Below are 23,261 nucleotides of genomic sequence, written 5' to 3'. Positions count from 1 at the left end.
GCTGTTGCTGTAATGATAGATTTCTTAATTGCGCAGTCAGAAATTCAACTCAATGACTGATTTCTTACGGCTTCATAGTCTTAATAACGATTTTTCAGCTGTCCCCTGGTCACACTGACTTAACGTGGAATGTTTTAATTTCCTTTAAGATGCGCAAATTGTAACAGCAAACAGCAAACCTGCTGCTAATCACCATTGAGATCCTTTAATGTTTTTTTTAAGGTCAACAGCCCAGTATAAAAAAAAACACGGAAACTTGTTATATTGCACAACTTGGGGTTGTCGCCATCAAATATTGTATCACTTGATGTTCTTTCCTCGCTCAATCGTTTAGTTTGCTACCTTTGATTCAGGAAACGAAAACTCAATTTTAGCGAGATTTTAGGTTTCATTTCATTTAAAACTCTCTTAACAGTATATTCCTTAGAAAACACCACAAGTAAAAGAAAGGAAAACTCTTTTACTGGATTATCAACTGATCATTACGTCAACAACTCGTACGGCCTATGAAGCACGCTTTCTTACATTTCTTTTTCCAAATAGATACGTATATTTTACCCAAGTGAGCCAGACATGGAGCGCGCTGACTCCACACACACTCGTGTACACACACTTTATTTCAATTGAATTTAGAAATTAGTACAAATGTAAAACTGATCCACTGGTAGCATAGGGCTACTAGGCTGAACAGTTATAATCAGATTACTGAAAAACACAATAATACATGACAAAAAACTAGCGAGACAAAGAAAATTGAAAATATTAATAGTATGTTGTCCGCGCCAGGTAACTTAAAGAATATACGACAAGAAAAAAAAAACATTTAGGCATTAACCATTTTATCAAGTTGAGTAAAGAAAAGCAAGTCATAAGAAGCTATAAGACTTAGCATTTGTATTTCTTTAAGGCTGCAGTGATTTGGGAAATATCCATGCAATCATGCTGTGTTAGGCTATCATTCAGAAAGGAATGAAATTTAGCTTTAAACTGTTTTCTAGGGAGCTTAAAGATGTGGTATCTCATTCCATACTTTTGGCTCAACTCTTGAAAATTCAGTGAAACCCCGTTAATACGACCACCTTCGGGCCATGGAAAATTGGTCGCATTAACGGGGTGGTCGTATTAAACTGGTTCTTTAAATAAGAAAATGACTGACTGAGCTTTTTTTTTGGGCCAGAATAAAGTGGCCGTAATAACGAGGTGGTCGAATTAACGGGGTGGTCATAAGGCGGGGTTCCACTGTACATTCTTTTGTTTTTCTAATCTAGAGTGTTTTATATAGAATTTATTAGAGGCGGAGGATTGAGTGTTATAAGAATGAATGCTCCTAGCATTCATGAACAACCTTGTATCGTATTTCGAGCTCAGAGAGAACTTGTAAAAACAGCCTTAACCTTTCTAGGCGGAGAACTTGGGCTGTTACTATTTTTATGGACACTTTCACGTTTTTCTGGATTCGATTTTGGCAGCCCTGTTATCAAGGTCACGCCAGATTTCTTTCGATTTCTTTCCTTAAAACAAATAAAGCAAAGGACTCTCCTGAATTCTGAACGAAATTTTTCGCAGAAAATTGGGTAAATGAACGGGTTGATCGCACTGTTTGCAATCCCAAACCATGGGAGAACAACATTGACTTTATATGGAATGAGGTTCCAGTACACTTCCGGGGCAAAACGCCACAGTACTTCCGCTGCCTGCAAAGGAAGCCAACAAAGTGCAAACACGATGACAATGGTAATCAGCATTTTAGTGGGTTTGCGTCGCGTGACCCTGATCCTTTCTATTTCCAATTCCGAGTGCTGGCCTGGAGCAGTGCTCTTCCATAGCCTCACCCCAATGATGAGGTAAAGCGTTGCGATTGTTACCAAGGGAACGACGTAGCAAAACACAAGAAAGAGAAGTGTATAATCGCTTGAGGACATTCCACTATTTTTCCAACTTGGAACACACATCTGCTTCTTTGCGACGACTTTCACTGTTGCCACCAAAAACTGAGGAATAGCAAAGCTGATACCAATAAGCCATATGAGCACAATACTCCATTTGATACACCGTTTGGTCAGTATCTTCTTCAGGGGGAAAAAGATTGCACAGAAACGGTCTATGCTAATGGCGAAAACGCTGTAAACAGAACTTGCGACCGATAACGCCTGAAGAGAGATAGCCAACCGACATGTGATCTTCCCCATAATACCACCAAACCAATCAAACTGGTTGAAAAAAAAGTTGACCAAGTAGACTATGACTGGAATCATTATGAGGTCAGCGGCTGCTAGATTGACAATAAGGAGATCCATTGTAGTGCGCATGGGCGTTCTGTTGCGGACCACGTGGATAATGATGGCATTACCAATCAGATCAAGAAAGATGATGGCCGATGCCAACACAGTCAAAACAACTTGCATGTGGATGCCAATACTTAGGTCAATTCCCGCTGAGGAGTGTTCTGGAGATCGAGAAATGCAGGTGAGAAAATAAGACAAGAAAGACGGTGGTGGGGGTGGGGGTGGGGGTGGGGGTGGGGGGGGGATTCCATATAAAAGGACGGGGGTGCTCGTCAGGGGTTAAAAACGTGGATAATTGAACCTTGCAAAGTCCACAGCAGAACTTTCGATCATGGCACCTTTTATTGGGTACTGAGCCGAAAAAAGTCAGTGCCAGTTAATATGCTGCTTTAGAATTGGTATCTCTTCGGAGAGGAAAAATTTCAAGTCATGCCCACAAAACAGGATCTTGGTACTTCTTAGCAGTTTTTTTCAAAATTTCCGACGAGAACCTCCGTTCTTTTTTTTTATGGGAGTCCCCCCCCCCGGGAATAAAGACCAACATTAAAAAGTTTTAAAAATTAAAAATTTTACCAATTAGTGGAAGTCACCCGGCAAGGCTGTTGTATCACAGGAAAGTCTCCAATTTATTTACCAGTCGTGAACTATAACCAATTAAATTTAACTCGCCAAAATAATGTGATAAGTGATACCACAATTAAACAAGCAAACATTTGCTGACTGTTAGTAAAGTCGTTTCGACTGTTTAAAATTTGTTTTGCGCTAGATGAAGATAAAAATTGTGGAATATAATTTAAGATCATACATTTCATTATCTTCGTGTTCGTTCGGATGCATGATGTCAGACAAGATGTCCGTGAAAGTGGGCTACTTATGGAAATTGAATAACTGATCTATTGATCAGTGGAGATGGCGGAAATTGCATTGAGTATAACAATGGAATGGACAACAGAAATTGAAAATACTGCAAACACAGTCAAAGCAAATATCCGCCACGAAAATATCTGAGTAATAAGAGGATACTCTTTGATCAACGCCAAAGTGACTTCTAAGAAACATTATGGAAAAAAAAAAAAGAATTCACGCGACGACTTGCCAAGGAATTTTAATCTGTCTGAGTAATCAATGATTGCAAATCAGTTTCGCATACGTTGTGTGTTTCATGATTTTTTTCTGCTTTACTGTGTGGCTCGTAATTTTGTTCTTTTTTACCGATGTTTATAGAAGAAATTGTACGTATTTCCTTCCACCATCTCATGCATAATCCCTCGCTTAAATTAAGTCTGCAGTTCTCTAGAAAAAATCAAGCGGAAATTTATATCATTGAGATAACAGTGAACATCTAGTTCCATTTTAATGTGATATTAAAGTGAAGATCGTGTCACAAACCTGTTGTCGAATTATTCATCGTTAATAAAAATGTTCCTCTTCACTTATAACTCAGCTGAAAGGAAAAACAAAGGTGAAGGCAGGACTTAAAAATACTTTGTTTTGTTTTTGTTTTTTCACAAAGCAAGTAAACGAGAATTATTGAAGGCTTTTTTAGTCACAATCTTGGTCCTATACTAAAGGAGAAACGTTCATTGATGACAAATCCTTATTCTTAGCGAGAAGCCATCAGACGTCGCCCAAGTATTCCACCGATGGGGCTAGATTAAAAACAACGAAACCACACTGTCATAACATGTGTTTCCTTCTCAAAGGAGTCGCAGATGGAATATTTCACAACTGATTTCATTATTTGTGAATTGCTTGTCGAATTATTTATCGTTAAATAAAACGTAGTGCTTCTTGTTTTCTTTTCAAGTATAATTTTTTACATGAACTGCTGTAACGCTTGAGAAGGCTATTACTAAAAATAGCAGCCTGATTACCGATATTTTTGCTCAAGTTAGTCGCAAATGCTCACAAAGAGATCCAAGATGTCAGAGCTACAATTCAACTACACTTTTTTGAGATTGTTTTTGGAAAAGGATATTTTACGGCGAATTGCGGTAAGAGTTTATGGTCAATATGGACGGGAACTCATCACAAACATTTCACACATTTAACCGATCCTCTTCAAGCATTTTTGTTTCAGAGACAATGGCTATCTTTAGTTGTAAGATATCTTAAACCTTGTAATTTCAAATTTCAAAGCCAGCCGTTCAAACCTAATTATTGTTCCCACCGTTGACTAACACACATTTACCTCACAATGACCAACTGCCCTTCACAAGAAGCCTGAAAGAAATACTGTTATCTTCATTCTGTTTGAAGTTTCTTCAGTTTAAAGGATTTCCAGCACATTCCACATATGCGTTTACTGTAAAACTTGTCTGCAGTTTAGACGCAAGTCGAAGCAATAATTTTTTATGATTATGATTACTGATAATTATAGGGCAGAATGTTATTGACATGGAATTTAAAATTATGTCAGTTCAATATAATAATTATCTTGAAAATGCCATCTGATTGGCTAGCAGAAAACAGATTTTACGTAATACTTGCCTGCCGGATATGATGAGAAAGAAATGAACACGCTATTCGTTAACTTTTTGCTCCTTTCCTAACTTTGTGCCTTAAGTTCATTTTTTTGCGGTTTTCTGATGCAAATCGTGTTGAATAATGAGCGAAAGCTTTGCTAAAAGTTGAGGGTGTACGCTAAAATAAACAGAATACTTGTGTGTGACAGTTTACCGATTACCAAAACCAATCTGGCAGGTGATTTTTTTCGGATAAAATGGAAATTATTGAACGTGACAGTTAATTTAAAGGACGCTTTGCCTTTCTATGGAAACCACAACTTTGTACAAGCTTAATTTAACGCGCGACCGAAGAACGCTTTCAGTGAAAGCCAATTAAGAAAACGTACAGGTCCGTCGCAAACAAAGTAATTCACTTTTTAGCGCAATTGCCTGCAATGTATGTATGTTCTGCCAACTAATGACTTACTCCACGCTGATAACGATAAAATATCACATAACAGCAGATACGTGCTGTGCTGAATTTAATTATGTATGTATTGTGATAAAGTTTATGTTTAATAAATCTACTACTAAGAGCTTGAAGAAAATCAATAATTTATTTCCAAAAGACCACATAGAACATTCCATTTGTTGAAATAACAGCATGGGCAAGCCGTTATCACATGATCTAACTGATTTGTGCCAAAATTGTAACGTGACGTCAACGAGGCTTCCTCAAATTAGGGAAACTTTCTCGCGTTCTGGGTCGTGCCAATTATAACAAAATAGAGTAGGTTAAAGTGCTGAAAATTACTCTGATTGCGGGTTAGGTATTTACCCAAAAGTAAATGGTTATTATCTTATTCAAACAATTTTTGGCGGCTCCAAAGTTGTACACGTACTAAATCTCACGCAGAGTGATTAAGATTTTATTCAGAGCAATAATACATAAGTAATTTTATTTACATATTCAGCGATAACTTTACAGTTTCTTAAAATTTCAGTAGGTGATATTATTAATTTGAGATGCAAGTCCACTTTGTGCGCCGTGTTGTTGGTAATCTTTAATAACGTGTTACAAAATGGATGACAACATTCGTACAATGATGGAAACTAAAATCCCCCCAAAAGAGGATTTCTGAATCTTTAAAACAAACGTTACGTAAGTATGATTTCTACCGAGTCGTCAAGGGTCATTTTACCACTTGTGAGATCCATAAATTTCAACCTGGTTCAAGTTTGACTATTTGAACGTTTCTGCAGCTTCCTAACATTTCTCCCATGTGTCGATATCGTTTTCGACCCTAGCAAAAGTAATATGCATGTTGAAACTCTCATAGAGCACATTCTTACATACTTGAAAGAGGGCAAATGCTTTTACAACAGAGGTCAGAAGTCCTACAGAGATCTGTTTATTACAAAATGGACGAGAGAGTTCCGAGCTAAAAACAAATTAAAACAAAAGAGAACACCCGATATATTCTTCTTTTTTTCAGCTCCACCTTTGATCCATATCTTATTTCTTCTTACATCAATCATATCAAGCAGATGGGGAAATGAGAATAAAGAGCGTCATCACTACGGGAGATTGCCTTGATGTTATATTTAGCAATTACATTATGAGCTGGAGATTCTATCGCTCGATAGTTGACGAGGGCGCAGATCCACTCTACTTATCACGCACAGAAATCGAGAACGAATAATCTAGTTGTTTTAGTATAAATCTAGTAGTTATTCAAAACTTTAATCTAAATCCTCTTCAAAGTCACTTCGATCACACAAAGATGCGGCCCCCAGCACACACTGCTGGTCCACTCACTATTTACAACAGAATAGATAGTAAGTAGCGTAGTCAATCAGAGAACGGTCGTAACAGGACGCTAGTAGATTTATACTAATATCAGATATAACCTTATAAATAATGAACACTTAATGAGCTTGTTCTGAATTAGGTTTTCTTTTTCCGTTGTTCAGCCCGTCCCATCATCCTAAAGATCTTTTTTCTTTCTTCTCTCTGCTTCTGAAGTCGCTTGACGTTCTTTTTCTCTTGTTCTGCGTGGAAGACATTTCTTCTTTCTTGCAGTTTCGCCTTTCGCTTTCGTAGTTTCTCTTTGTTTGCAGTGTAGAGTTGTTGCATGAGAGTAAAAGCCTGTAAAGTGTAAAATGACAAAAATCACAAAAAAATAAAACAGATTATAGAGTTTGTAGCAAGAAATTCAAAAGAAAGAGAAAGGGACGCATTAAATGGACATAAAAATAGAAAAATGACTTAACGAATCTTCAATCAAAGAACTGAGTACACGTTATTAACATATCACACAATTTGAACTGAGGTAACGTAGAATTCAGCAATTATTCCACGAGCGCGCGTTGGATATGAGATAGTAGATAGCCAACGAGGCGGGTTGCGCCGAGTTGGCTATAATTATATATTCAACAAGTGTGAGTGGAATAAGTGTTTTATTAAAAACGCCCCCAAAGTGTAGAAAACTAACCTAAAATAAAAGTAAAAACGCCCCGCAAAATCACGCGTACGCTTACCATATTTGTAGAGCATGGTATAATGGCTCATATACCATGATGCGAAGCCAATGAAAACTCTTGAATTGCATTATCTAATAATACTGTTTTTAAAAATAGTTCTTATGAAGTTAAAGAATCCCGATGATGTCGTAACGCCTAATTTCCATATTTTGCGTGCAGTGAGTGCGCACATTGTTTAGAATAAACCTTTAACCAGCTGCTGCTACTGCTGGTCACCTCAGTCGCAACTTGCTGAGCCCGCGAATTTTCTGACGCTTGAGTCAGTCAGCGGTTTAGCTGCTTTACTTACCGACTTCTCGTGCGGTTCCATGACAACAGCACGCTTCGTTTCCAAAGAAGGCTTGGTCCTTTTCTTCATCTGTTTAGGTTTCGATTTAAATGGCAACTCCTTTTGAAGTTTAGCAGGAATCACGAGTGGATTAAAGTGACGAGTCTCGCGTTCCACAGGCTGAAAATGAAAACAAACATGTTTTTGCTTAGTCTCATAGTTGCTCCATGTTCCTCAGCAAAGCAGAACACCTTGAACACCTTGTTAATACGGTGAATTATCTAGGTTAACTTGGCCCAAACGAACGTTCTAACAGTTTCTCTTTTAAGAATCCTTTTACTGTGAAGCCGACGGCCACGTGCTATGACTGAGTCAGCCGTGAGTCAATTTGCATGAACATACCTTGTACAATGAATCACTGTTAAATGGAGCTTTCATGCCCAGATCTCTTCTCAACTGGCCTACACTGCGCATGCCCTGCCACGTTTCCTTCTGATCTGGAGGCAGCAGTAGTGACGTCACGGGGCTGTAGAAGTTAGGCACGGTGACTGGGTACCACGTTCTTATGAAGACAATATCTGGTGAAGCAACAACACGAGAGCTCGACTGCCTTCATCGACCTCCATACATTCCTTGATGTATACTTAAGGAAAATTTAAATATCAACATGATTTACGTTTGCCAATCATGTTAATTCTCGTAAACTGACCAATAGTGCAAAATATCTCGAGCAGGTCTATAATAACCAATAAACTTTCTAGTTTCTTTTCGGTCTGCTCGCCGCTTAAGTTGAAGTTTGTTCCTTACGTTACAAATAAAAATAAAGAATATGAGTCAATATTATAGGGAGATATTAAACTTACCACTAATTAAGATTTTGTCCTCAAATGTTGCTCGGAACGCACCCTCTGGAGTCTGATGGAAAAAACAAATCAAACGTTTCGCGTCAAAAACATAAAGTCAGGCTAAAACAATAGACCTCAGTGCGAGGCTCTGGGGAAAACTACAGAGTGTGTAGGGTTTATTCCCCAGAGCCTAGTGCTGAGGTCTACTGTGTTAGGCTGAATTTTAATATCTCGAAATTAGACTATAATACACGCTAAAGTCGATATAGGAATGACAATCAAACCCAGAATACCTTCAGCGCCCGCTTCACTTGTCCTCTGATACCGCTGACAGTTCGGATTGTAGCACCTTCAAATTTTGCCACTTCCAAAGCGGAATTAAACATACCCTGAACAAAGGAAACAATCACACACAGTCAGAAAAGGAAAATGAGAAATTTAGGTAACGAAACTTTCAAAACTTAAGAGGACGAGACGTCAATGAAATAATCATGATGACCTTGATAAATGCGGTGTTTTTAAATATCTTCATGGGTGTCCCTGTTAACTTGAGTTTCTTGACCAGCTGCACAGACTTATCTAAGTCCAACACAGTGCCCGTGGCCGAAATACGAAAGTCTGCCTGAAAATAGAAACATAAATGGTTGAAGAGACTCACTTCAAATGCAGAATAAGAAAATTCCGGCAGCCGAACTTAAACTTGCATTGTGTTGTACAATAAACATTACACTGCAATGTACTGTGAATACAATTTACAATTAGAATCGAGCCAGGAGCGACATGGACATCCCAATCCCGGTTTTATTTGCAGTTACACGCTTTCATTGATTACATTCCTGGTTACAACAGGCTTCACTGATATACTTCAGTTCATGACATCCTCAAAGTTACGTGACCTGTACCATAAAAAGTTTCAAATCTGATCCAGGCATACATGTACGAGCTTTATTTTCGGCAAAAACAGATATTGGAATATAACTACTTACCACGTTGCCAGCCGTGCTCTGAATAGCGAGAACACCAGTTCCTGGGGCAGCTATGGGACCTGATAACAAACATATTTCTGTTAATGACGTCTGTAACTGTCCAAAGAAAAACGTGTTTTACGAACTACATGTAACTAGCAGTAATCAAAGATTATAAGAGTGCGTTAGACACCTTCACTTTATAGCTTGAATGATTTCATTTACTAACTTTCAACTCCTGTCTATTGCTAAAATTAACATTTTTTTATGAACAACCGAAGTTTTAATGACAGATGCATTAGTGAATGACAATTCCCCCAAAAGGCATAACGCATCCTTACCAAATAAGGTGGCCATACAATGCAAGTGTTCTGGGGTGTATTTCAGCAGTCGATGCCGGCCGTTGTGGTCCTGGACCGAGTACATTGGAAGCGTCTGGAACCTGCGCCAGCCAACAGACATGATCAGCGGATCCCGTGTCTTGAGAATGCGCTTGTGCCAACGATGCTTTTTTAAGCGCACCTAAAAAGTCAACGTAGCAAAGTTTAAAAGCAGAGTTAATGCAAGCAACTGACCATTCGATCTAATGCATAATTACCTAAGTAGTAAACAAGGCTGGCATGTTGAACCGGACAAAAAATGAAAACTGAAAAATTGAAAACTGCAGAAGCAAACCTGAATAAAGCCCATGTTATCTTCACTGGAGAGGAGGCCGCCAAGAATGACGGGATATTTGGCATCAAAGTTGGTGACAAACTCACACGGCATTCCACTCAACTGATGCGAGAAACAAAAATGAATGATATGTGCAAGCACGTAAGTGATATTTCCAAATACATAACCACTAACATGTAGTCCTGCATCGCTAAAGAATTCTCGTTCTGACTTGATGTACTGCTAATTTCTCTGCACTAACACAGCAAGATATGTGGTGGTAAACAGTTATGAGAATTAACACGTCAATCTTAGGACTGACCTCCACTCGGACATACATTCCTGGTCTGAATCCTTCATACTGCACACGAACCTCATCATCCATATCTTGAAACTCCGATTGATTGAGCTGAGAACACCAATGAACGTAATGATAAGTAATGTAATTCTCAAGGCTGGAAAAGAGAGACAACTTGAGTAAATAATATATAGCTATATATGTTACACGTATATAGCTTTAAAACGCTCCTCCTTTACAGTATTCCATATGTGGCTATTTTACTCACGATCTCGACAACTTATGCGCTATTCGCTAGTTTTTCATCATGTCTGCTGAAATGTTTTTATTCTCGTGGTTAATGTTTCTCACTTTTGTTAAGGGGTCAATATCTGAAGTCAGTGTCACAAGAAGAACAATGAAAGAAGAAACGTGGACTCTCGTACACATTCAAAATCAAACCTACATGTAACCCTGAGCATGAAAGAGAAGCCTCAAGCCTTCTTACTAATCAATAGCACAACAAAAGGAGAGCGGCATAATCCTTGATAACCTGTCTTTCATGTCAGACTAAAGTGTACATAAGGAATAGAAAAAACACAGAAAAGAAAATTGACTCTTATCTTCTGATGAACGCACAACATATCTTCCTTCACAATAAATTAAGCGAAATGAAATGTAATAATTCAGAGTAATACAGACCTGGGCTTGTTCTGTCATCTGTGCTTTAAGATCCTCATAATATGAAATTTCATCTCCTTCGTCGTATCTCAGAAGAGTTAAGGCACTAAATGTACATTTACAACATCCGCTATACTCAAACGGCTAAGATGAACGAAACAAGTTGTTTTCTTACGTTGGTGCAGACAGTCAGGACTTACTTTCAGTGAATTCCATTAATGATTGATTGATTGTTTATGATTTGGTGCGACATACATCACAAGGCTGCTTTGTTACCAGTAGACTTCGTACAGTGTCAGACTAGAGTTTAGATTTGCAATTGAAACATATCATGAAGGATACACTGCATCAAATGCCGCTTTCTGTTTCTTTTTCTTCTCAAGTCTGCTCTCCTCTCCTCCAGTCTTACTCTGTTCACTTTCGTCGTTTTCATCTCCCTGCCCCTCCCCCTCTGAGTGTTCATCGTCATCAGCCTTATGAACTTCACCAGTTTCCAGGTCCTCAAAGTCTCCAAACACGTCCTCGTCTGACACTACATGTACATGAAGAAATCCAAATAGAAAAACAAAATGTTAAAAATTGAGCATACATGTAGTATGTGCGTGAAAATTGCTGGCATTACACCTCTTGTTCCCCATTCTTGCTCAAAAAGCCTACATTGTACTTTTGGAGCCTTAGAATATGGCGAAAGTTTTAATGCTACAAAATTACAAATGTACAGTGGAACGCTTGTACACTCTATGTGGACCTGAAACCAGGACGCACAAAGAAAGACCCCTCTCAGAACCACAGACACGACAAACAGACCATTATTTTTCTCCTTGTGTTTCTTCGGTCTTTTCACAGCTACATCTAACTTGAATGATAAATATGGTGTGCGTTCAGAGCTAACAGTAAACAGCATCATGATATTTTAAGTTTGGTGCAGAAGAGAGGCCTTAACTTGTACAAAGATTTGGTCATACATGTATATACATGTACATAGTACACAAACATAAAAGCGTGACACATTGTTGCATGAGAAGTTCGTACTTTGATCATCATCCTGAAGAAGCATCTCTGCATCTTCTGAATCTTTCCACTTGCCAGTCACAAAACAGTCCCGGATGCTGTCCAATACTTCTGGTTGGCTCCAGTCTCTCAGCTGCGCACTGATCACCTCTAGTGAACAGTCCCTCTCATGCATAGTGCCAGTGTTTTGAGAATCTTTCTTGGACTTTAGTCTAAAAATACCTCCAACAGTGTCGTCATCACTATCATCGTTCACATCCGGTTCTTTCTTGTTTTTATGGAGAACTGCATAAAAAACAAGCAAAGGAACCAAAACACGGGTCAATCCTACGTGTATCTAACACAGGAAAATGCCCCTGACTTGCCCTATTGGCTTTCAAAAGGAGTACACTGTTTAGTATAGAGCAAGCCAGAATAAATCTTACCATTTCCATACACAAGCTTCTGTAAATTTGGAGTGTCCTGTTGACGTTGGAGGAAGGCAGCTGCAGCTTTTTGTGCCAGATTTTCTTTCCATCTTAAGACACCTGAAAGATATCAACAATTCAATACATAAATGACATGTACAGGGGTTAAAAACACTAAACTGCTTGTCTATCTGCCTTTCTGCCTGCTTGTTTATTGGCTTGCCTGTCTGTCTACCTGCCTGTCTGTCTACCTGCCTGTCTGTTTGTTTGTCTGTCTGTCTGTCTGTCTGTCTGTCTGACTGCTTGCCTGCCTGCCTGGCTGTCTGTCTGTCTGTCAACCTACCGGACTACATGTACATAAAAAACATGTATCTTTCTGTCCGTCTATGTCTGTCTGTCTGTCTGTCTGCCTGTCTGTCTGACTGTCTACTTGCTTGTTTGTCTGTGTGTCCATCTGTGTATCTGCCTGCCTGCCTGTCTACTGTATGTTGATTTGATGTAAGGGTACCTTCTTCTTCTTCCTCGTTTTCCATTTCAAGACTTGATTCTTCAAGAGTTCTTTCATCTGAATCATCCAGGCTTTCTGACTCTGCCTTTCCATCACTGTCATCATTGTCCTCTTCAGGATGTGTTGTTGAATGTTTACTAAGACTTGATTTTTTCGAAGAGTTATCCTCAGTTCCTTCAGTTCCTTCCATCATGTTTGTTTTGTTTAATTTGGTACCTTTTTTTCTTTTGGTAGAAACAGCTTCTACAGGCATGTGTTCTAATGACAATGTTTCCTTTTTAAGCTTCTTTTTATCCGTTCTCTTTCCAGAGTCATCTTTCTTCTTTCTTTTTGCTTTAGGCAACTCATCATCTGATTCTGAGGTTTCAACTGAATTCTCATTGACATTTGAACTGTCCTGATCATCAGATTCCATTTCATAACTTCTGTCCCTTCCCTCTTGTCCTGAATCTTCGTCTGATTCAACTTCTTTATGAATTTTGTTAGTTCTTTCTCCTGATGCAGTTTGTTTCTGCAATGACTTTACCTCATATAGAGATTGTTTGGACTTCTTTTGAGATTTGAAGTTAAATACTATTTCATCATCATCATCCTCATCTGTAATCTCATTGTCGTTGTTGTTGTCCTTGTCATCCTCCTCCTCCTCCTTCTCATTGCCACTGCCATCAACATCATCGTTACCATCATCAGCACTGACCTCATCATCATTATTACCAAAATTCTCCATATCCACACCATCTTCCTCTTCACTTCTTACATTTTCTGCATCACCATCCAGATCTACATCATCTTCATCGCCAAACATAGCTTTCCTTCTTACACGGCCATTCTTATCTATAACAACTTTCTCAGAAGGTTTTTTATAGTCTTCATCTCTGAGAAATAAACAGAGAATTACAATTATACTTGATCGAGATGTACATCTGTGTACATGTACTTCTAAGTTTTCAGGACTTCTATGATCTACCTGAAACCATCAATGCAGTCTCTTATTCAAGGAATTTTTCTAAAGGAGTTAATGATGGTCTGTACAGGAAACCAGGTAAATTATAATTCTAATTTTAGACACAATTAGTACTCACTCAACAACTTCATCAGGAGCAATTTGAGCACCATCCTATAAAAAGTCAACAGAAATTAGATTAAAGCTTCATTTGGAAATTGATTATTTGACAATTTTCTTATGCAGTGTGTTAAATTATTAACAATACTTTTCCTCTATGTTGATGAGATCACATGGTGCTCACTTGAAAGCAATAAATTTTGTTCATAATGTTCCTATATTTCCTGTAGTTTTGCTGCATTGTCTATTTGCCTTTCCACGTTCTTGCTCAAAAAGCCTACATTGTACTTTCAGGGCCTAAGAACACATGACCAAAGTTTTAATGTTACAAATTACAAAAGAACAGTGCAACGTTTGTACACTCTGTGTGGGCCTGAAACCAGGATGCGCAAGGAAACTACAAACATGACAAACCAGGACACACAAGGGAAGACCCCTGTTTGCAATGCAACATTTGTTACAATAATTAATTTATGATGATATGCAAGAAGGGGAAACTAACATAATTAACCAGAGTAACAACAAAAAACAGTCTTGGCAGTGTTCCATAATGTCAGTAGATCACAGTGCTGTATATTAATGCAGTAAGACTATTTATTAAGTTTTCTCACTTTTTTGTGTAAAATTTTATGAAAACTACTGTTGTACATGTGAGATCTTTGAACAACTACCAATAAAAAGACACTGCTTACCGTAAACAATGTGAGATGGCTTGTCATCATTTTAGTGTCAATAGTTTGCTTTGCGCCAATTAAAGATGACACCAGTTCATTTCCTGGCTGACTGTAAACCTAAACAAAAATCCAACAATATTAATGCGAAGAAACTGATTTACTAAATTTACCAAGTACATGTACAATGTACAACACAAATCAGCAACGTGAATTCCAGTTTCTGAAACAAAATTTGTGTAGTACAAACAAAGTGCTAACTCATATGATTAGATTAAAATACTTCGCATGAACCTTTTTCAAACTTTGAATTTACCTGAGCGGAGGACTGGGATTTTTCTCTCGCTGCCTGACTTCCACCAAGGTCAATGTACACAGCATCCTGGAAAGGGTAATAACAAAGTTACGTCAGCAGAACCACAAATTATACACTCAATGACAATGTGAAAAATGAAAATGAAAGTGAAAGTGAATTATTTCATATATACTTCACAATGTGGAAAATGTTTTGTCAACAGCTTTTAAGATCTGTACACTGTAAATTGTATGAAAAGCAGCCTGCAAAGAAAGACGTGCCTGACAGCCTGGAGCTGTTGCACTTTACAGTCAGGCCACTGGATTCTGTCCTTCACTTGTCTGCTGGGCAAGTGTACAGTCACAAAGTTTCTTTGAATTTTTTTTGTGAGGAAATTCAAATCACAGAATTGCTGTTACAAGAGATGAAATTTCTAGGGCAAGAATAACATGAGAGCAAGAAGATCAAGCAAGCCTAAGAATTGGTTTACTTTGCATGATGAAAAAGAACCATATACAGTACACTACAACTTTACCTGTACCAAATATATACAACATTTTAATATCTGTAGCCAGTTTAAGAAAATTAGTCATAGATTTATTGTTTTCTAGACTATATAAAAAAACAAGATTGATAGTACATGTATCAGTAAAAGGTTTCTGTGTTGATTGCTACCTTGTCATAAACAACTCCTCCAACTCCAGATAAAGGTGCATACATGAGACGTTCTTTCTCATTCAGAGACCTCTTCTTCTCTGCATTTGGCAGAGGACAGGGGTCTGGTAAAAGACTTATCTCTTCAAGAGTGTGGTCTCCACAACCTACAACAAGAAAAGACATAATGTTCAAATGAAACAACAGGGATCAATTTCCAAGTTACTAAGTATTGCACTGTAGAACTTCAATATTGTTGTATCTCCTTTACTTGATTTGTCTTTTACCCAACCACAACAGTGTAAAAATAAAAGTATATATTGAAAATCCCTCACTAGTGGTGCTGCCTTGAATTAGTGACATAAATAAACCAAGTTAATTACCTATGATATGTACTCTGGAATTGTGTTGCAGATGAGCTCCTCTTACATAGCCATATAAAGAAACTTTCCTGTCGCACTTGGCATTTTGACGAATGAGCTCTGGGTCTGTTAGTTCCTCCATTCTACAGGTAGAAAAGTTGAAAAATGAGACTACAATCAATGCTTCACGTTTAAAGGTCCATAATTTATCTCAGCTACTAACACAGAAATATAAAAAGCATATAGATCTGTGCTTACTGTCAGTACTGTATAACGTCACAGTCAAAGAAAGACAGTGGGATGTTTAAATTATAAAAAAATGTAATTTTACATATCTATCAGGGCGTATCTAATCGATATTTTCGATACTCGATAGAAATCGAATGTAATTGATCGTAATCGATACTAATCAATCGATTAATGTCGGAAATCGATAGAAATCGATCACTCGTGTCTTTGTGACTGTCGATTTTGATCGATTTCTGTAATTAGCTATCAATTGTATCGATTTGTTCGGCAATGATCGAAAAGAAAATGGACAAAGATTCTCTTTCATAAAGTTCTCAGTTTTATGCTACAATGAGTCACAACTCACTCGAACAAAAACACATTCCCTTTACACAGCTTTATTTAAGATTGACCATAGGATTTTTAATAAATTTTGACACTGAACAGGATTAAAACATGAACAACGCAACTGTTATGAAACTATCGTTTCTGCCTTCACAATTAGAGTCATGCTTGTTGTTACGATATCTCGAGTCCTCTTCGTTCTCTTCAATTCGGTTAGTAAGCCGTTCCACAAACTTTTTCGAGAATTTACCATAATTCATTCTTTTATAGTGTATTTATTGGCCGATATTAAAGATGTTGTTTGAATAAGGAAGGTTGTCGTTTTTGTGGTCAGCGGCTTACAAATCTAAACAAGCCCTCCGCGCTCCATAAGCCACCATGCGTGCCTCCCCATAAGCGCTCGCAAATTACCCTTCTAAATGCTCGGAGAACGGACGACAGTTTGCCAATTTGTACAGTAGTGACTCCGGATATTAACCACGATTCTGATGATTCTAGAGTACAAGTTTTCCTTTGATTTGTTTGTTAGTTATGATTATTCAATACCCGTAAGTACAGCAAAGATCGAGTACACAGTACACAGCACCATAGGACTGCTGGGCTGAAATCTGCTGAAATATTGCTTTAAACAGCTATACAGCAGTGGTACTGGTGAAAAACAGAATAAGAAAAGTAGCTACAATTGGAGAAAGAAGTAACATCATCTTTATCAACAAAGCGGATTCGAAGGTAAGCTTGAAGGTAAATGTTATGCAGTGTCATGATAAGATCAGATCATGTTTTTGATTTTCGATTTCCATCGATGTGACAAAAATTTTGTGATTATCGATTTCAATCGATTAAATTGATTAATCAATCGACAAATATCAAGTACTTTTGAGTATTATCGATTAATCGATTACATTTTCGATGATCGATTTCTATCGATTAGATACGCCCTGATATCTATACGACTCATGACAGTGTGGAAAATTTACCATGCTCTATTATATATAACTGTCCCCTAAGGGCCTTTAAAATCCAGTCTGTTACATGTGCCTTTTTAATTCCTTATCATGACAAATACATGCAAATACATGTAACTCTGATTTGCATTCAGCTAGTGGGATCTAACTGCAAACATTTTAATGAACATATTTACCATTCTTACAAGTTTGTGCCCATTTATACCTGTCTGCTAAGATGTAAGGATGTGAAACTCGCCAGGTCAGTGGTCGGAACTTTGTTACAGAAATAAATCTTCCCAAGTTATGAATCTCCACTTTGGGATAAGAACCATAAACCAGACCAGACAAATAAAACAGCTTTGCTCCCTGAAAGAAACCAAGAAAAATAATAATAATCACAGTAATAATAGAAGTGACAAAGATGTAATTAAAAATTTACATGTTACAATAAAAAAGGAAAACAACACAAATTAAACTCATTTTAGTAACCTGATAAACTTCAGTCCAAAACCTAGTTTTAAGCTTTTTCTTAGTCTTTTTCAGAGCTTTATTATTCTTCAACAGATCAAGATGGGTTAAGACTCCCATAATCTTGGGAAAGCCATGGACTTGACAGATATTCAGGAATTCAAAAATTTCCATCTCAAAACCAAAGCTAGCATCAATCAGCAGAAGAACCTGAAACAGAAATCACCAAAAAAGACATTCATGTCAGGAAAATCAGGATACAAAAGGCTGAAAGTACCAAAATTATGGACATCCAATAATGTTATTGTTAGAAAATCTGGCTATATATAAGGGGCTATTTCTTTTAAACATATTATAATCAAATTATGTGTGCTTACCAGATCAGCAACTTTAGCCACATCAATCATAGAGTTAATGTCATTGTTACATTCAAGCAAAGTAAGTCGTCTTTTCTTCCCTAATAAGATAATCAATAAGAATTTAAATCTCTCAGTACATAGAATAATGCTTAAAACTGAACAATTCTCACCGATGACTCACAAGTTATGCTACATTGTACACGTAAAATAATCTATATCTGTGCGCGTGTCCCTGACTGTTTAATTTGTGGTTTGGTTGTGAATTTTGAAGAAAAGATGACCACAACATGAACTTAATGGTCACTTCGGAGTCTCGCATCAGCTTATTTATTCTACACAAAAAGGCAACTTTGAATCATTCTTCATATACTGTACAGCGTAGATGCATACAGGTAGCTGACTAAGTCTTGCGAGTTGCAAGGCCTTGTGAGAGGCAGTCAGTATTAGCTTCAGTAAGAATAAGACGTACGGTGCAGTGGAAAATAAAAAACATGATAAACACAACTCTGTATTGCTAACAAAAAACAAAAACCTCTTAAGATGTTATGGGCATCAACGACGACATCAAGTGACAACACAAACACGTGTCCAACCGTGTCCAACACATTGAGTCAATCGTTTCACTAACCTGAGACAATGGTGATAGGACCTTTAACATCAGACAACTGTTGACGGGTGAAGTTCTTCAGTAATGAATTGATAAGCGTGGTTTTACCCACTTTAGGCGGTCCCACCACTGCTATGATGTAAGGTGGAGCTTGTAACGGTGTTCGATCGACAACTGGTTCATGATGTCGCTTGGTTTCAACATCTTGTTTTCGACGAAACTGCCTTGCTGCTTTGACTGCCGACTTAAACGAGAAAGCCTTGGGATTTCTTTGGGCACTAGCATCCTCTGGTAAGTGTTTCCTGTTTTTCTTTCGGTCAGCCTTCGGACCAGCTTGCCTTTTTCTATGCGATTTTGCTGGAGTGCTATCTTCAGCATCCGCCATTTTGAAGCCTCACGTGGAAACGCTAGAGCCAGGCCAACCCGGTCGATAGCAGCCTTACCCAGTGGGGTCTGGCTTAGTTGCCCACCAGTTGTATCCAAATTCGCGGTGATATTTTTGTGAAAAGCAAGTTTAATAGCTTTACTTGAAAATTTTAGCCAAAAAGCGTCAATTTTGTAAGCAATTTGTTGTTGAAAAATTTCCCGAATGTTCAAGTTTCTATTTTACAAGATACCTCCTCTACCCTCCCGTAGACAGTTTTCGTAGTTCTTTCTAGCGTAGAACGCCTGGTCAATTTGATTTCAACATGGCAGGAGTTTTGTTTGAGGATATTTTCGACGTCAAAGACATCGATCCCGAGGGTAAAAAATTCGACAGAGGTTGGTCATACTTAAAGAATGGATACTTTTAATTTCAAAGGTTCTTTTTGACCCAAGCAGTTATGTCACCTACCTTTTGTTTGCTTTCCTAAAGAAACACAAGTTCTGTTCACAACTGTTGTACGTAGCGGGCCCGATCCGAGTTTTTAGAACTACTAGCAGTGAAGTAATAAGGGTGCATTGCAGGAAGTTGTTCGCTTTACTGTGGCCGTGTTTCCTCTCACTTTATTAGATCTTTTGGAAATACACGTACAGTTTTCTATCGAAACACCACAGAAATCGGTTAAGGTTCTGAAGGTTACAAGTTTGTCCACCATTTTCCTTCAGGCTAAGGTGGTCTAATCTACTTTTCTTCAGTTCTCTTTGATAATGTGAACTTACATGTAGATATACTAACACATACGTTCTGAAGTAACTGTATTTTTACGTTCCACACAAAATGTTTTTATGTTTTTGTTGGCTCATGTTCTTTCATCTGTAGTTTCTCGACTCCACTGTGAAAGCGAAAGTTTTAAAATGGACCTTATACTAGACGTTAATACCCAGATTTATCCAGTGGATTATGGTGAAAAGTTCCGACTTGTTTTGGCCAACACTCTAAGAGAAGATGGTACTCCAGATGATGGTGAATATAACCCATCGGACAACAGCCCCTCACGTGCTGACCAGTTTGAATATGTCATGTATGGTAAAGTTTACAGAATAGAAGGAGATGAAGGTGGAGTGGAAGCCCCAACAAGATTGTAAGTGAATCCAACAATCAAACCAGCACTGTACTCCATAGATTGCTGTCATCAAATTGATACATTGTACCAAAGTACAAGTGGGGTTTGAAAAACATTCACTCAAAAACTGTGGACTATAACTCCGAGCAAACATGTGCAACTGGTGTCAAGTGTGTGAAAATTTGTTTTATATTGTGCTATACCAAGGGATGATTGGTTTTGCTTGTAATTCATTGTATTTGACATGTATAATACACAGTACTTAGAACCTGACACCACAATGACCACCTTGGACTACCTTGGATCACCGTTGGTACACAGGGGCAGATCTAGGGGGAGGGTGGAGGGGGTGCAACTCCCCTGAGATGAAGCTTTCTTCTTCACATTTGCTTTTAAAATTTGTTTACCACACCAGTCAGTTATGCCATTCATAAGTGATGCACCACCTCCTGAGAAAAATCCTGGATCTGCCCCCTGGGAAGAGGAAAGTAGCCATTGTAGAGAGTTAGTCATTATGGGGAGGTAAAAAAAGATATCAATAAAACAGAAATCAAACCTTGATATGTGACCTTAATACGTAAACAAATGGGTTTTTTTTGTACACTGTTAATCAGTTCTTGATTTACTGGCTGTTGTCAGTGCTGTTAGTGGAGGTTCAACTGTAGTTGGAAAAAAAAATGCATGTTCAGTATTAATTGTTAGAGCAAGTCATTTATGCAGTTATTTTTAAACCAATAGTGAAAAAATGTTCTTGAGGAGGCTTACTGTATTTTCTATAATGAAATTGACTGTTTAATACCTCCGTTTTAGATTGTTTTTTGTCTGTGTTTCAGAGCTGCGTATGTGTCTTTTGGTGGTCTACTAATGAGGCTTCAAGGCGACGCAAACAACTTACATGGAATGGAAGTAGACAACCATGTATATCTTCTAATTAAGAAACTAGCATTCTAACAACAAGGTCTGTTAACTGGAGCTGGAGCACTGGTACCTGCAGTGGAAATGAACAAAGAACTTTCAACTGCTCTCTACTTTTTTGTATAATAACAATTTACTATCAATAGCTTATTATTAAAAGTGCATTGCATTAATATTCACGAGTTGTAGTTGCCCGCAAAGACAAAGCTGTTATCATATTTCATTTTTGAGCATGTCTTTGGGAGCCTGTACAGTACATTTCTGGACACAGATCATCAATTCTGGAAACCAAGTAATCATTTACATGATACCTGTTAATGGTTTCTGCTGCAACTAGAAATGTTTTGGCACTTGTGTTAGTTTCGATTGCATTTTAGCAGTCTTTATCTGTGAGCTAATAACCACATGTACAAAGAAAAGTAAACGAACGCAACAAACACGGCTAGATTATGAAATATTGAAGCTTCTTATGGACTTTTAAAACGTGACTGAACCCCACGTGATGTTTAAGGAATATCCTGAGATTTTTAAGGAAGCTACTAATAACACTAATTTGTTTTTGTAAATCGGAAACGTAGTTATTCTTTGTTTAAAATAGTACGCAAGTACAATTCTAAGAAAGAGCCGCATACTTTTCAACATTGCGAAAATGATTACCCGATAAATTTTATCAAAGTTCCATTTCATAGATTTATAATGACAGTTAACAGTGTAAATTACATGACCGCATTAATCTGGTTGCATTTTACAAACGTTTTATACTTTTGTCATTTAACATTAAATTGAAAGCAAAAGCCTTTTGAGTAGCCTGATACAGCATATATGAGACGAAGTTTGCTTTTCTCGGTTCCTTTTTCTCGTTAACTGCAACAAAAGGAACAGAGACCCTGGGAAAGAGAATGTCGAGTGCATTTCATGTGGAAATTGCCTCTGCTTCAAAACGAGGCAGTAAACCTTCGCCCAATCTGCATGAAAATAAACATGCAAGCGAAACTCAATTTCACATGAAAGGTTTTACATCAATTTCAATTTCAAGACAGATGTTACTTTCAATTCGTTATTCGACCTAGCTACAAGTGATTTATTACACGGATTACAAAGAAATAACTTCGTCTACAACTATCTTGTGCTACATGTACAATAATCCGGATGCCGTTGCTTCTGTCTAATGCCAGCTCTGAGAATTCGACTTTATAGCGAGACAGAATCCCGAATTGATGATTTTCGTTCTCCCTGTCGCCTCTCTTGAAAAATAATTCCTTTTTTTTAGCGTAAATAATAATAAAGTCAAATAAAAATGTTATTCTAAGAGCCACTTGTCCGGGGTTGGACTTGAATGCACTCAAGGAAGTGATTTCACTTAATTCAGATCCGGAAAAATTTGTCAAAGCTCCGGAGAAACCCCAAAATATTTTTATTCCACACTTTACACGAATTTGACTCATGGAACAGTTATCACCAATAGACGGATAAACATATGATACCAACTGTAATTTTTATCAAATTTTTTTCTTTTTTCCTTGTTATTTCTTCTCCACAATTAGTTCGGCGACATGAATTGTTTGCTCATGTTCGGACCACCTTTTCAGCTCCCATATTACATGTATATCGTTATGTGAGCCTTTCTCTGCTAGCGGTTAAGTTGAATCAGTTTCTGTATCTACTCATCAAGGCATTACGTACGATAGTTTTCAGTTACTTTGGTCTGGTTACCTTAAGATATTCGCCAAGATCAAAGGGTATATTTGCTTTCCGTGTTTACAGTTCTAGATTAGCTTTGCTTCGTGCTACTGTGAAGTGACACATTTCCATAACAGTTAAATAAAAAAGTCAACATCCTTCTATCACGCCAAATGACACCGAAAATTCTTCGTTAATGAAAAATAAAGAAAAGAATGACCGGACGCGATTTGAAAAAAATGATTGGTTTCAAACTTTCATAACAAAATATTAATTGCACTTAGTCCA

The 23,261-nt window shown here is 37.7% G+C and overlaps 3 protein-coding genes across 4 annotated transcripts; 1 reads left to right on the top strand and 2 right to left on the bottom strand.

Annotated features, from left to right (window-relative positions):
* Positions 1–1,337: 1,337 nt before the first annotated feature.
* Positions 1,338–4,930, bottom strand: LOC145492053 (tachykinin-like peptides receptor 99D). 2 transcript variants are annotated; one of them, XM_081471369.1, is made up of 3 exons: positions 4,477–4,930; positions 3,675–3,729; positions 1,338–2,446 (listed from the first exon to the last, which is right to left on the bottom strand). In XM_081471369.1, exons 2-3 carry the CDS (start codon positions 3,691–3,693, stop codon positions 1,365–1,367), a joined length of 1,101 nt encoding a protein of 366 aa, XP_081327495.1. In that variant the 5' UTR covers positions 3,694–3,729; positions 4,477–4,930; the 3' UTR covers positions 1,338–1,364. The 2 variants fall into 2 exon arrangements, with proteins under 2 accessions (XP_081327495.1, XP_081327496.1); XM_081471370.1 differs by lacking the exon at positions 4,477–4,930 and having other exon boundaries at positions 3,675–3,922.
* Positions 4,931–5,645: 715 nt separating this feature from the next.
* On the bottom strand, positions 5,646–19,489 carry LOC145492001 (ribosome biogenesis protein BMS1 homolog). Its single transcript, XM_081471309.1, has 24 exons — positions 18,913–19,489; positions 18,303–18,382; positions 17,947–18,135; positions 17,681–17,823; positions 15,959–16,080; positions 15,597–15,742; positions 14,943–15,008; positions 14,648–14,746; positions 13,975–14,009; positions 12,893–13,767; positions 12,403–12,504; positions 11,999–12,262; positions 11,309–11,498; positions 10,988–11,054; positions 10,331–10,417; positions 10,030–10,131; positions 9,696–9,876; positions 9,376–9,434; positions 8,889–9,011; positions 8,683–8,778; positions 8,408–8,459; positions 7,947–8,122; positions 7,566–7,724; positions 5,646–6,881 (listed from the first exon to the last, which is right to left on the bottom strand). The coding sequence occupies exons 1-24, from the start codon at positions 19,274–19,276 to the stop codon at positions 6,681–6,683; spliced, it is 3,978 nt and encodes a 1,325-aa protein (XP_081327435.1). The 5' UTR covers positions 19,277–19,489; the 3' UTR covers positions 5,646–6,680.
* Positions 19,490–19,563: 74 nt separating this feature from the next.
* Positions 19,564–23,237, top strand: LOC145491884 (DNA-directed RNA polymerases I, II, and III subunit RPABC3). The gene is made up of 3 exons (XM_081471168.1): positions 19,564–19,653; positions 20,135–20,396; positions 21,212–23,237. Exons 1-3 carry the CDS (start codon positions 19,581–19,583, stop codon positions 21,327–21,329), a joined length of 453 nt encoding a protein of 150 aa, XP_081327294.1. The 5' UTR covers positions 19,564–19,580; the 3' UTR covers positions 21,330–23,237.
* The last annotated feature ends 24 nt before the right edge of the window (positions 23,238–23,261 follow it).

Source organism: Orbicella franksi, chromosome 7, assembly GCF_964199315.1.
Source record: "Orbicella franksi chromosome 7, jaOrbFran1.1, whole genome shotgun sequence".
NCBI classification, from domain to species: domain Eukaryota; kingdom Metazoa; phylum Cnidaria; class Anthozoa; order Scleractinia; family Merulinidae; genus Orbicella; species Orbicella franksi.
This window is presented reverse-complemented; position numbering and strand designations above follow the sequence as displayed.

What these genes read in the sequence shown, in the direction of transcription:
- LOC145492001 (XM_081471309.1), bottom strand. Translation starts at nt 19,276, where the DNA reads ATGGCGGATGCTGAAGATAGCACTCCAGCAAAATCGCATAGAAAAAGG. An exon ending in GCTCCTGATGAAGTTGTTGA is followed by an intron (nt 13,768 to 13,974) that starts GTGAGTACTAAT and finishes TTTATTTCTCAG; the next exon opens with AGATGAAGACTATAAAAAAC. An exon ending in AAAACACCGCATTTATCAAG is followed by an intron (nt 8,779 to 8,888) that starts GTCATCATGATT and finishes TCCTTTGTTCAG; the next exon opens with GGTATGTTTAATTCCGCTTT.
- LOC145491884 (XM_081471168.1), top strand. Translation starts at nt 19,581, where the DNA reads ATGGCAGGAGTTTTGTTTGAGGATATTTTCGACGTCAAAGACATCGAT. An exon ending in GGGTAAAAAATTCGACAGAG is followed by an intron (nt 19,654 to 20,134) that starts GTTGGTCATACT and finishes TTTCATCTGTAG; the next exon opens with TTTCTCGACTCCACTGTGAA. An exon ending in GTGGAAGCCCCAACAAGATT is followed by an intron (nt 20,397 to 21,211) that starts GTAAGTGAATCC and finishes TCTGTGTTTCAG; the next exon opens with AGCTGCGTATGTGTCTTTTG.